Here is a 13,141-nt window from a genome sequence, read left to right as displayed (position 1 = left end):
ACAATATATTTAATATAAAATATATAAAAATATTTCGTAATTAAATGCTATAACAAACAACAAATATTGCAAAAGATTTCTAAAATATCGTAATAAATCACTTAAATCACGTAAATCAATTTTTTATTAGTATCAACCATTTTATGCTCTACTTTGTTCATATACTTTTTTTAAAGCAGTCTCAAGAATACTGTTCGCGTGGAAAGCATATTTTATTACCGTATATGATGCCAGTGGCGACGTAAGACCATTAACGTGCGCGCAGTCTGCGTTCTTCTCTACTACTTGTTTTTCGACATGCCGCTATTCTACCGCCGATTTCTTGTGTGGTCGGGGTAGAAACCAGAAGACATTAGTGCACTAACTAATTGCTATCAGGTATTTCCCTACATAGTTAACCGAACATTTAAAAAATTCATGGAAATCATAAGTATCATCATCATTACTTACGTGACTGAATTTCTTTTTTATGGATCGTCATACGATTATCGACATTCACGAAACTCACCTGCTGAATCTACATATTTACATACGTAATCTAAGCTTTTTTTTAAATCCACATGTTAATTGAAATTGATGTTTATACAATACTATTTTGCAATTTGTTTATTTATAGTTCTAAAGTTGAAATATTATAAGTTTTTCAGTCATTAAAGGGCTTTGTATCTGCTTTGAATCTATTTTTTTAATTAATGAATTTTTTTTAATTAATTAATTTTTTAATCAATTTTATAATACGAAAAGAAAACAATTTTTCTAATAAAATAATATTCTTTATTATTTTTTTTATTCTTTTATGTTTTAACAAACATTTGATCGATATAAATTTGTTTCTTGCATATATCCAATTTAATAAATAATAAATTTTAATTTATTAAAATTTTTTAATAAACTCATAATAATTACTCATAATAATTACAATATTGAAAGTATTTATATAATATTGAAAATAGTTTTACTTTTATTTTGCTTAATTTGGTTACTACTAATGGATAATAAAAAATAATTTGATTGAAAAAAGAAAGTAGTTGAAATGCTTTCAAATAATGCAGAATGCTTTCTATATTTGTACATCGTTAGCAGATGGCAAATTTTTTAAATATTTCACTTTGTTACGCTTATGAAAAGAGATGCAGCTTATTATTAATACGCGTGAAACTTAAAGCGTGACGGAAGCCATTGGTAAGAGGATGAAATACAATTCCTTCGTGCACAAGTGTTGCAAGTTTAAAATTACCGATTAAATATTTTCTCGAAGAATTAACGAATAACATAATATTAACCCTACTAAGTCGAGTGACAAGGTCGAAGGTTCTGTGAAAGTGACGTTAGGCCAGATATACATTTTTGTTGATAATATTGACGGATAAAACTGAAAGACGGCCTCGTAAATCTTTTCGCAAGAGGATCGAAGTAATAACAGCGGCCTAAACTTCATGAATCCTTTTATTAATCTGCATCGCGGAATTGGATTTAAAATCTCGAACCGCCAGCGTCAAAGTCCCTTCTCTCTTCAAGATTTTCTTTCCCTCGTCCTTATTCGACTAGAGCGAGGATCAAATTTTTGAGACTCAGCGTACTTTGGATATAATATATGTGATATTAATATGTTCAATTTTCGATATTTTGGATATTTGGATTAATATGTAATGCTGTAATATACTTTACTCTGTTTTGTGATTAAAATCTATTTGATAGAGTTAATCGTTACAATTTCATTTTAAACATTATGTTCTTGCGAGATAATATAATATATATACGTATAATAATTATGTTTATTATAAAGTTTAGACATTAAATAAAACTATTTGTTAGATATTTATTTGTATTAATTTTGTATAATTAAATATATAATTAAATGTATAAATAGTTATTATAATAAGTATATAAATAGGTATTATACAAATTTATAAAATTGTTTCTCTTTTATCTGCTCAAATATAATAAATAAAATAAATAAAATATTTAATATAATTTTTAATTGTTATCTAAATTATTGATTAAAATTGTTCAATATATTTTAAATAATTAAAATTTTTAAATTTTTGTATGTTTAATATGTATTTAACAGATAAATATATTTTGTTATTTACAAGATTTGTATGATGATTGTGTGATTGAATCGGATCAATGAACGGAATAAACGCTATGAAATATTAAAATGGTGACAGCAAAATATTTATCCCATCATTCTAAATCTTAGTAAATGTCTTCCGTCATTGTTCCGCACGATGGATACCATTGACGATTTCCTACTGTTGTAAAACTGACTTCAACCGCGGATTAATGTTCGCGTCTTCCTTCTCCTGCAACTTTCCTATAACGAGAGAATTTTCTGCATTCTTACCGTATCTTTACTCTTTCTCCCTCTCCCTCTCTTTCCTCGTCGTATAAAAACCATACGGTCTGGCGAGCATGTCTGGTGGGCAGCGGACAGGCGCCAGCGTCCACCCTTTTACACAGTCCCGGCTGATGTCCCGTAGTCTTGGCCCGTTCCACCCCCTTCCTTTTCTCCACGGTCGTTAGAGCGAAAACGTTCTCCATTAACGCCTCCTTTTTTCTCCTTTTGTCAGCTGGCAGACGCGTCCGCGCCAAAGCGATATTAAAAACTCCCGCGCGCTGCAATAAAGCTAACTGCTTCTCGCATGCATAGGTCCCAGTGCCGTTATGGGTTGCCGTTTCCGTTCTTCTCTTTTGGACTCCTTAATACAAATGGATCCGGTACGAGATTTCTAAGTTCCGGAGCGGTGCCGAGAATTAAGGTCGATGGCCGCACTTTGACGCACGCTTACCTTCTAATCTCTTTCATGTTTCATGTACTATAATTGTAATTATAATTGTATTAAATTTTATTACTTTCGCAAATGTGAGACAAGATTGAATAAAATGTACTGAAATTAATTATACTTTAAATATTTAATAATTTAATTTTTCCTTTTATCAATTAAAAAGAATTAAAAACTGTATGTAAAAAAATGTTAGTCATAATTATATTACATTTATAAAACATATCATATCATTTGTTACACGTGCATATATTTATATTTTACAAGTAGAAAAATTGCCATAGCAGAATTTTATTTCAAATTCTTCTTTCTCTATATTCATATAGAAAAGTTATCTTTTTTTAAGAATTCACAATATAACTTTTAAATTTGATATAAAGTAATACTGATTAGGAGATTAAATCAAAATAAAGAAAAAGTTTTGAGCCATTTGTTAATATGCTATTATAAAAGAAAATGTACACGAGAAATAATCATGTCTATCCAAATCGTCGTCTTTTACAGACGATTTATTGTCGTTCGTCGAATCAGCATACCCGCGTGCTCCGAGAAAGGAACATTCCATTGTCTGGCATATAAAGAGGAATCGAAGAAGAGAGATAGCGATGAAAGAAATTATTTTCTCCGAGCGAAAAGCGGAAGGAGAAGCGCACGAGGCTGAGGGAGAGAGTGGCAAAGTCGCGCCTCGAAGATGAGAAGAAACGCGCGGAGGAGGACGCGGAGGTGAAGGAAAACGGTAGATGAATGAGGAGGAGGCTACTTTTGCCCGACGGAAGAACCGCGTCGCGAAGTGGAGTGCCGGATATAGAGTGACGGAAAGGCAAGAACTCTATTGCTTCGCTATAGAGCTGAAAGGAGAGGAGGGAGGAGGGCGGGGGGGGGGAGGGGGGACTCCCAGCTGGCAGCATTCGAGCTTTGATATCCAGCCGGCACAAAGAGTTGTCGTCGGCGTTTTGTGTGTAATGTAATTGCGTGGATAGGTACATACTTATCTACATAGATGCACCATCCGCCTTTTTACTTATTCGCACCGCCAGGAAGTCGACGTGCTTTACGCACCTAGCCTATAACGCTCGGGCATAAGGGCTTTCGAAATAAAGGAAGATTCCTCCATCTGTCCTCCGTGAATTGGCGTTACGAGCGAAAATTGTACCTTTCGTCGATCCATGTGTCTCTTTGTTGCGCGCGACAAATAAAACAATATGGCCAGGCAAGTGCTCTTACACGCTGTCTGGAATTTTAATGAAAGTGCTTGGAAAAAGTGACTCTGTGAATTACGAAATTTCTCGCTCGTTTTCCGCGAATTGCCGAGATTTGAACCATGCAATCATTTCCATATTAATCTAACGAATCAGTAGCACATTTTTTAGCATTTCGCGCGTTCATAAAAATATTATCAAGAAGCTTCGAGATATTCTTTTTAATTAATAGATTTAATAACAAGAAAGATGACTAATATTAATTAATAAGAGATATATATATATATATATATATATATATATATATATATCTTATTAATTTATGTGTGCATCTTATGTTGAAACGTCATTTAAAATCGAGATTTTATTTCTTTGAATCGAACGTAACCAGTGTAGGCGAGCGCGTTTTTTATACATTGGTATATACCAATCACGTACCGAAAGCCTTATATATTTGTCGCCACTGTGTCGTAGATTGAGCCCCATGTATTTAAATACATCGAAAGAGATGGAAATGTATTTAGACGACAGCTCTTCTGAAAGGAAAATAATTTGACATATTTTAAAAGTTGGAATATCACTCAAACTCCTAAAGCCCCCCACCCCCTTCCGCAGCTTCCTTGCTTTCTGAGGCTCAGTTGAAAGAAGAAGGAAAGCATAGAGAATGTCGGAGGGGAATGATGCGGTTGTGCGCCTGGGAGTGCGAAGTAATTTTAAAATGATTTTTACCGACAGAAGTTTACATTAATTGCAGGTTTACAAACAAAACTTTGTTTTTGTAATTTTCTCCTGTTTATGGTAAAACTATTGGCTAAAGAACAATGTATCAATAAAATGCTATGCTATGCAATTGGAAATGTATTTTATTAATTAAATAAAAATAGCATTATTATTTTTTTAAAATAAAATTTTAAAATAAAATGTATATTTGTCTGTGTATTTATTGTGTGTGTATAATCTGTTGAGTACTTTACTATAAAATTATTTAAAATTTTTTTAGATTTTTTTTCTAATCTGATAATATTTTTTATACTTATCGAGATATGTATTTAATTTGAAGAAATATAATTTTGTTTATTTTTACAAAAATGATTTTATCAAATTTCGACAATCATTAGGGAATTTTCAATCGGGAAGAATTGCTGCTGTTGATGTACTTTTATAATAACAATACAATGTAATAATATTTATAACGATTAGGATATAATCTGTGGATAAAGTAAAAAAATGAAAAGAACAAATCTTTAAAAGATTTGACTAACTAAATCCGCTTTTAACGTTATTTTCATACGATGCATTCTGAAATCATTCGACCCGCGATACCCCCGCAACTTTCCGGCTCCAGAAAGGCTCGTGGAAGAGAAGCGTGGTTAGCGCGGCTTCATCCCCGTTCCGACGTCGGCGTAAAAATAACGAACGAATTGTCTAGGTGAGCGTTTTCGCGGGGGTGCCTTCGGGCTACGGGAATCGGTTCCGCAGTCCAACTACCGCCTCTCGCAACCCACCGCTCCTCATCTCCTCCCCCGTACGGGAAGCCGTGTACGCGGCTCGGCATGAATATTGCCAATTTACGGGTGGAGGAACGTACGGTTCTCACCCAACCTTACTCGGTTCTCTCGTTACAGCCGAAGCTAGCCGTAGTTCCTCGCTCTCGTTCTCTACCACCCACCTCCTCCATCCTCCTGCACCACCCATCAGACTCCTTTCTTCCCTTTTTCTCGTTCCTCGCTTCCATTTTCTCTTTCCTCTCGAGAAAAGAACGAAGAAGCGAGACGAAACGAGAGGAGGTACGTGGCAGCGGGAGGGAGGGGGGTGGATGAACGAGAACGGGAGCGCTCGCTTGACGCGATATTGGAAAATGGCGTCGACGTGTGCGGAGGGTAGCAGGTAAGTGGAGGAGGGTGCGCTCTGCCTCTCCTTCGGCAACCTCCTCTCTTGCTCGCGCTCTCTTTTTCTTCCTTTTTCTTCCTGTCGGTACTCCCCTCCCGCGAGGAATAGGGAAAAATAAAATAAATTGCTCAACATATCCAATAAGGTGGCAGAGCCGTTGCCCGGGCGACGCCGACTCACTACTCTTCTCTATGCTTTTCCAGAGGAGCGAGAGATGTTCCTTCCTTTTTCTCTCGTTCCCTCTTTCTTCCTGCTCTGCCTCGGTGGCCCTCTCTCGCGGCATAACTTCCCGCGGAGTTCGATGACGTCGGAGAGAAGAACGGAACTGGGAAAGAAACGGGTTGGTACAGGGCGTGCGCGTCTCTCTCGATTGTCTCTTTCTTGCTGGCGCGGATAGTCGTCGTGAGGTTGCGCGCCGATCCGTTCTCCTTCTTCGTCCTCTCTTCTCTCGTACGTAGCACTTCTTTTTTTCGCTGCCACCGCATAATACGTGCACGAGAAAGAGGGAAGAAAGGGAGGGGAGAGAGAGAGAGAGAGAGAGAGAGAGAGAGAGAGAGAGAGAGAGAGAGAGAGAGAGAGAGAGAGAGAGAGAGCCGGGTATTGGATCGCGGGGACCTCCCTGTCGATATTACCATACATATAGGCCGGCCTGTTACAACCTACCTCTCCTTCCTGCCTTGAAAGCCGCCGCGAGATTCATCTGCCTTACGTACAGGTGGCTGCGTCACTTGCGTCGCTTCTTCTCGGAGCTGGTTGCTCGGAAATAAGAAGACCATGTTGACTCTTGGCATCCGATATCTTGTCAATGAAACGTTTTGAGGAAATTTACTTAGTCCGTATTATATGAATGCGGAATTTTTAACTTCCAACTCTTTTCGATGAAAATATTTAATTACATTAACGATATTCGAATAATATCATATTAGCATATTAGCTAAAAATATTGTACAAAATTATTTCAATTTGGAGACTTGTCTTCTATCGCATGCTCTACATAATAATTTTTGTTTTGATGCATCTTGTTAAAATAAAAAATATATATATATATATCATTTGATAATTATTTGAAATTTGGCAAAATATCAATTTTTCCTCGAGGAATTAATTTAACAAGGTATTAATAGTATAACGTTTAATTATTAGTATCAATAATTTTTTATAGTATAGCAATAATAATTTTTATATAACGGATCCGTTATATGCAAGGCATAATTGAGACGCAACGTCCGAATTAATCGTTGCGTGAATTGTACGAAGTGAAATTCTTGAGAGCCTGCTGCATCTAGATGTTCCTTGCCTTTACGGGACACAACTTCTTCGTGTCGAACGTGTTTCGTGTCGAGCTCTTTACCTGGAACTGTGGTTCCCTCACAAATGAAGATCATTAACCTCATGCAACACTGTTGGGTGGCCGTTTCATGTACACCTGTCGGTTTGAACGTAGACAGACACGCGGCTCATAGTACAAGTGATCAGTACTCCTTTTTTTTTTTTCTTATATCGGATGCTTAGTAACATCGTTTCTGAATACATGGTTGTAATATCATGCCCGTGAGCGCGTATGCTTTATTTGCCGTAAGATCACGTATCACGAGAAGAAGCCGGTATCCGTTGATTCAATGTGCGTGATAGATAATTGTGTATAGGATCGCTGTATTGCAGCACGACGTCTATCTTCTTACAATTTAATAATCCGACAGGTCGACGGAAATCATTACGTTCCGTAGTCTTTTCGGATGTTCGGATTACCTGGAATGTCTATGGATAGAATTGCATCTCTATAACTTCTCGTTGGACATACATACAGGATGAATTCTGTGATAAGACGTTATCGAGTATACATCTTCGTAATACGGTAACACAGTAGATATCGATCTGCAATCTCTATTTTCTCTTTTACCCGCGCGCGCGCGCACGTTTTTAATCATTCTCTCAGTTACAAAATATTTCAGCGATACACCTGCCACAACGGCAGGAGCATCGATATATTCTCTTACAAATTCTATTACGCGTTTCCGCGGCGCCGTTGTATGGAAAAATAAATGTTTCCCGCGTATCATAAATTCGAAAGAACTTCGGCTCGTGTTGAGCGCCGTTGTTCACCGGCATGGCGCGAGCTCGTACGTTCAAAGCGCGGGAAGCTCCGCTTCTCGATGAAACGCATTAAATTGCAACAACAATGTTAAGGTGACCGTATACACACGCGCACACATATGCCCCGGCACCAAATTGCCGACCGTTCCTTTTTGCCATGCTGGAAAAATTGGCAAAGGCAGTCGGTACCGGCGCGCGGTACGCCTCCTCCTGCAATATGTAAAATAATGACGGCCGCCTGAAAGGAATGCATAATGAGAGATCTCTCCCGACGTGCACCGGGTCCGAGGCGCCTCTCCACCCACGTGTCTATCAGCATACGAGCATGCATTATCGTACGTCGTGTATACGCGCTACCGCCGAGAAATTTCATGGAAATTTTGGAATATATCTCTGCCTTACGCGCCTCGCCTTGCTTCTCCGCGCAATCATTTGCCGCATTATTACACGTGCAAGAAATATTCATGAAGATCGATCTCCGCGTGGAAACTAATTGCGCTAAAATAGCAATTTGTGTTCGATCGTTTTCCTTTATTAAAACCGCGATGTTTATTATAGTAATTTGCACGTTTTTGAATAATACTTTGTGCTTATAATAGTCTGTGGTTAATTATAAATTGCGAGTGGTATGTGATATCTTTATTTCGTAACTGATTTAGATTTGCATCCGTTTACTCCTTACGATGAGTGTCCTTGAAATCCTAGAAACGCATTAGACCATAGATGCCAGTCGTAGAACCTGATACGCTACCACCTGAACACCTGAGTAAATACTATGCAAGTATGAAGTATGTGACGGAGTGCGCTAACTGTCAATCTAGTGAGTTACTTATCTCGTTCTTTCTGCATGCCATCGTTGCATGACGATATTAAATTTTATTTGTGCATGGCAAATGTATAAAAATATTAAAATATCAAGATTTACATCTACTATCATGATTATGATCGAAATAATTATTGCTCATAATAATTTTGTACGTTGCGTTGTCCAAACATAAATTTAATTTTTACTTGGTTTCTTATATCGATTACTATATCCATTTTTCCACCAAATGTTTAAATAAATAATTAAATATCGCAAAATATTTCTTTTCTGTTTTATTTCTTTTTTTTTTTTTTTTTTCAATGACCACGCCGAGTAAAGCCCTAACGACGTAGAATAGTCGATGCACTTGCGAGACGTTGACATGGCGGTGCGTATTATGCGTCGCCGCGAGTACAGAAAATGCAATGACCGGAAAAAAACGGCAAGCATTCGAACAAGGGTGGCCCCAAACCACGCCTCGTACGTGAGGCATGCGTCCAAGATACTCGGGTGGATAAAGAATGCTTGCTTCCGATTGGTCTGTGGACCCTCGCGCACCCCCCCTGATATATACGTATCTGCCTGTCGCGTGTAAGGGCACCCACACGCGCGCCCACGTACACACATGAATACATTCGTATTGGTTTTCACGCGGGTATGTATGTAACAGCACACGTACGTATCACCTATGTATTCGCAATATGGATTGCTCCTCTAGATATGTATGCTGACATATAAGATCCCGTTCTATCCGGGACCATCCCCTCTCGTTCTTCTCTACGAGCTCGGAAGAAGCAGTCTCCTTTTTCTTCGCGAACTTCGGCACGCATACGTGCGTGATTTCAACCACCAAGTAGTCTGCGCAAGTCAGCCACCCTCGTGTGTTAGACTCCACCTTGTAATCAATCAAACCCCCTCGATACAGAAACGACGGGCATGACCGTCTAAAGCAGCGCTTTATCGCGTTGAAAGATAAAGCTATGCTCCGGAGGGGGATGCTAAGGATAGAATTCGGCGTTTTGCTTCGTAAAAATTCGACACTCCCCCAAAAAGTTACCGGCATACATTACGGTATTATTTATAGAGACGATTTTTCAATAAATGTGAGTGTGCTCTTCTGAAAGTTATATTGATTGATTAAAAGAAATGAAAAAAAAAATTTTTTTAATTTCTCATTCTTATCATATCCAAATTAAATTTTTAAGGTGGAATTTCAAATGAAAAAAGTACATGTTATAGTTAAGACAGCTTATTTGTCTTAAAAACTACTATAAATTAACTTGTAACTTTTTAATTCTAATTATCTGTTATTCACATGTTTCTAAGTACTGATATATACAAATCCAAATATGTTTGTGGAGGAGAAGAAAAGTGAAGAAGGAAGGTGAATCAAAAGCGAGAAGAAGACAATTCTCTCGTCGGAGTAGTCAAGTGGATTCGAGTATGGCGTAAAGTGGCCGAAGGCATATAGCCGGACGCTCTCTCATCCGTCTCCAGCTGAAAATCGATAACTGGAAAAGGGTTAAAATCTACCCTGCCACTGTGGAACCGTGAAAGAACCTGGCTCAGGGGTGGATGGGAGGAGGGGAGAGTCGACGCGGCACGACCTCGGCGAAACGAGATTTACATATCTCATCCGGTGCCTGCTCTTCCGGGAAGCTCTCCCTTGTTAGGCTAAACTTGCTTCGTCTGCGCGATCCTGTTGGTTCTCGCCATGCTTAAACATTGTCGATCGTTAGCGGGTAAAAACCCGGTGGACTATGGGAAAAGTTTCATGCGTCGCGAATGATAAAGGGAGTCGGAATTTCAAAATTGAAATTTTAATACGGACGTTATGAATGCCTTTCGATGAACGAATACGATCGTATGTGTCTCTTTTAGATAATTAAAACTATTAAAACTATTAAAGAGCTAAGTAAAAGAATTTATGCTCTCTGATAGAAGAAAAAAAAGAATCTTTTTTTATGTTAATACTAATGACTTTAATGAAACATTTTGGAAAACCTGCTGTATCTTTTAAGGAAGATTTAATCCATTAACTTATTACACGACTTCAAAGTTTTGTTATATTCAGAAAGAATAAAATTGACAATAATCTTTATATAATGTTTCTGTTTTCATAAGTATTATGGTTATAAATTTAATTACTTTTATAATAAGAATATGATATATATTCTATTCTTCTGTTAATTTACAATGTGTAGAATTGATGGCTAGAGATTGAAACATATTGACACGATGGAAGCAATTTTGCAAAAGTGAAACAAATAGCAATTTTTTAACTGGATGTGGTTGGGATTGATTGCTGTCGAATTCAGTTTCGAGGCAGCTAGCGTGAAGAACGAAAAAGAAAAAGCGGAACAACAGTGAGGCTTGTAAACGTCGTACGTGCGCACGGCGGAAGTTCCCGGAAAATTGGAAAATAATAAATTGGCAAACTACTTTAAAGAAATTAGCGAGGTCCGCCCGGATGAAATCTTCCCGGTGAAATCTTCTTTTTTCTCCCTCTCTCTATCTTTTTCTCTCTTTCTCCGTCTCTCTCTCGTCCCGCGGCTCGCCGTAAACTTCCGTCCTCGTTGATATTGATTAATTTGCTTAAAAAGTTCTCTCTCGCAGCGCCGCCGCATCGGCTCTCTTTTTGCTTCTATTTTTGTTTCGCGTATACGCTACTTGGTGGAGCGAGGAGACGCCGGACGATAAAGATTTCAGAAATTAGTTTCAAGTACACAATGGCGGATAGCAGACATAGATACAACCAATGCCTGTTTTTTTTTTTTTTTTTTTTTTTTGGAACATATATGGGATATAATATTTTAAATAAAAGATACATTTTTTTTTATTAGCTTGTTGAAGAGCTACTTATGAGTTACAATTTTTGTGAACAGTATAGCTTAGTTTTACAAAAGTTTGACTTTATGATATGTTTTATTATTATACGTCATCTTATTATTATTCTTCTTTTAAAATGCGATATAAATTTGTCTTTTCATATAACGGAAATAATTGTCCATTGCAAATTTTTATATACTTTTAATATAAAATTATATTTTTGTAGTTTTCCTTGTTGATTTCTCTACTCTACATGGACATTTTTTTACGTAATTAATAACAAGATCACACGAATCTGTATATTGTGTTAAACGATATACTTTTATCAATAGCTTCAAAATTGAGAATTAATCGTGTATTCGATTCTCAACTTCGAACGATTAATAAATACATAAAAAATTGATTTTATTTTACTAGTCGTGAATTTAGAAAATAAAATGTGACTGTTTCAATAGAAATTATTTTTTATTTTCCGTCTACATATCACTTTCGAGAGGTAGGCAGACAGAGGTAGACGATTTTTTTCCATCTTCATTTCGATCTTTCCACGCGGCCTGCATAGAAGAGGAAAGACACAATCGGCTTATGTTAATGTCCGGATAAAAATACACCTACCGTCCATTGTTCCACGGCCAGTAAGATCTTCTCTCGTCGGTGAGAGAAACCAATGGAAATACAAGAGGGAAAAAGAACGATGCAGAAAGAATGATGGTGTCATATAGTCGTTTTCCTCGTTCGTAAAATGAAATCGTAAAATGAAAGAAAAATATATACATCAGACCTACAGCCGCTTACTATCTTGTTTTTCCATTCACGGAAAATTCTTTGCTTTACATTCATTTGTACTTATAAAATTTGTCGAGGAATTTACTGTTTATGTTTACAACATAAATGCTAATTTGTTAGTAAATATTAATTTATTTTCTATGCCCTTAAAAGAAATTATTATACATATTTATATTGTATACAATATACATGAATATGATCTGATTATGAAAAATTGCAGTTTAAAGCTGAAATAGTTATAAAATTATGTTAATACGTTTATTGTATTACAAGAAATGATTGCCATTGCCATCTGGCATAATTTATGATTAAAGTATTATTTTTAATTTATTTATACATTGTGCGGCATGTGCGCGTCTGTACGCGCGCATGATTAAAGATTGCATAAAAACATTTTCACGGTCGCCGAATATATGCAACGAAAGTTCCGACTCATCGAACATCGAATAGTATGTAATATCGTTCGTTTAGGACCGTTGCAGCTAATCGAAGATTACCAAAAAGGATTTGTTTAAAACATCCGGCTTGTACAATCAAACATTATAAGTATGTTTAATAATATTTCCATGCAAAAAAATATAAATGTATTAGAATAGAGTAATAATTCGCTTTACCGTGACTTAGTTAGCGGATGATATTTAATCGTTTTCTTTTATCTATAAAGTTATCCTCGAGTAAGTGAAAATCTTGTTTTATATTAGAGTATTATCTCAAATGAAATAAAATATTATTTTGTTTAAATATGATTTAGT

The 13,141-nt window shown here is 36.7% G+C and overlaps 1 protein-coding gene across 23 annotated transcripts in view; it reads left to right on the top strand.

The window, feature by feature from the left end:
• Nucleotides 1-13,141, top strand: part of LOC105432201 (UPF0489 protein C5orf22 homolog) — a 290,978-nt gene that overhangs the window by 139,343 nt on the left and 138,494 nt on the right. For 12 of the 23 annotated variants that reach the window (XR_016141039.1, XR_016141038.1, XR_016141037.1 and 9 more), the window contains one exon: nucleotides 180-2,647. The exons of 4 other annotated variants lie outside the window; for them this stretch is intronic. Coding sequence is in view for 1 of the 19 variants with exons in the window: in XM_089083728.1 (XP_088939854.1) it covers nucleotides 3,291-3,447 (157 nt within the window). In the remaining 18 variants the exon portion in view is untranslated. 7 more of the 23 variants (XR_016141031.1, XR_016141034.1, XR_016141033.1 and 4 more) reach the window with 7 other exon arrangements.

This window comes from Pogonomyrmex barbatus, unplaced genomic scaffold (genome assembly GCF_055798465.1).
Source record: "Pogonomyrmex barbatus isolate J1 unplaced genomic scaffold, ASM5579846v1 scaffold8, whole genome shotgun sequence".
NCBI classification, from domain to species: domain Eukaryota; kingdom Metazoa; phylum Arthropoda; class Insecta; order Hymenoptera; family Formicidae; genus Pogonomyrmex; species Pogonomyrmex barbatus.
The sequence above is the reverse complement of the archived record's forward strand: the minus strand, read 5'-3'. Positions and strand labels throughout refer to the sequence as shown.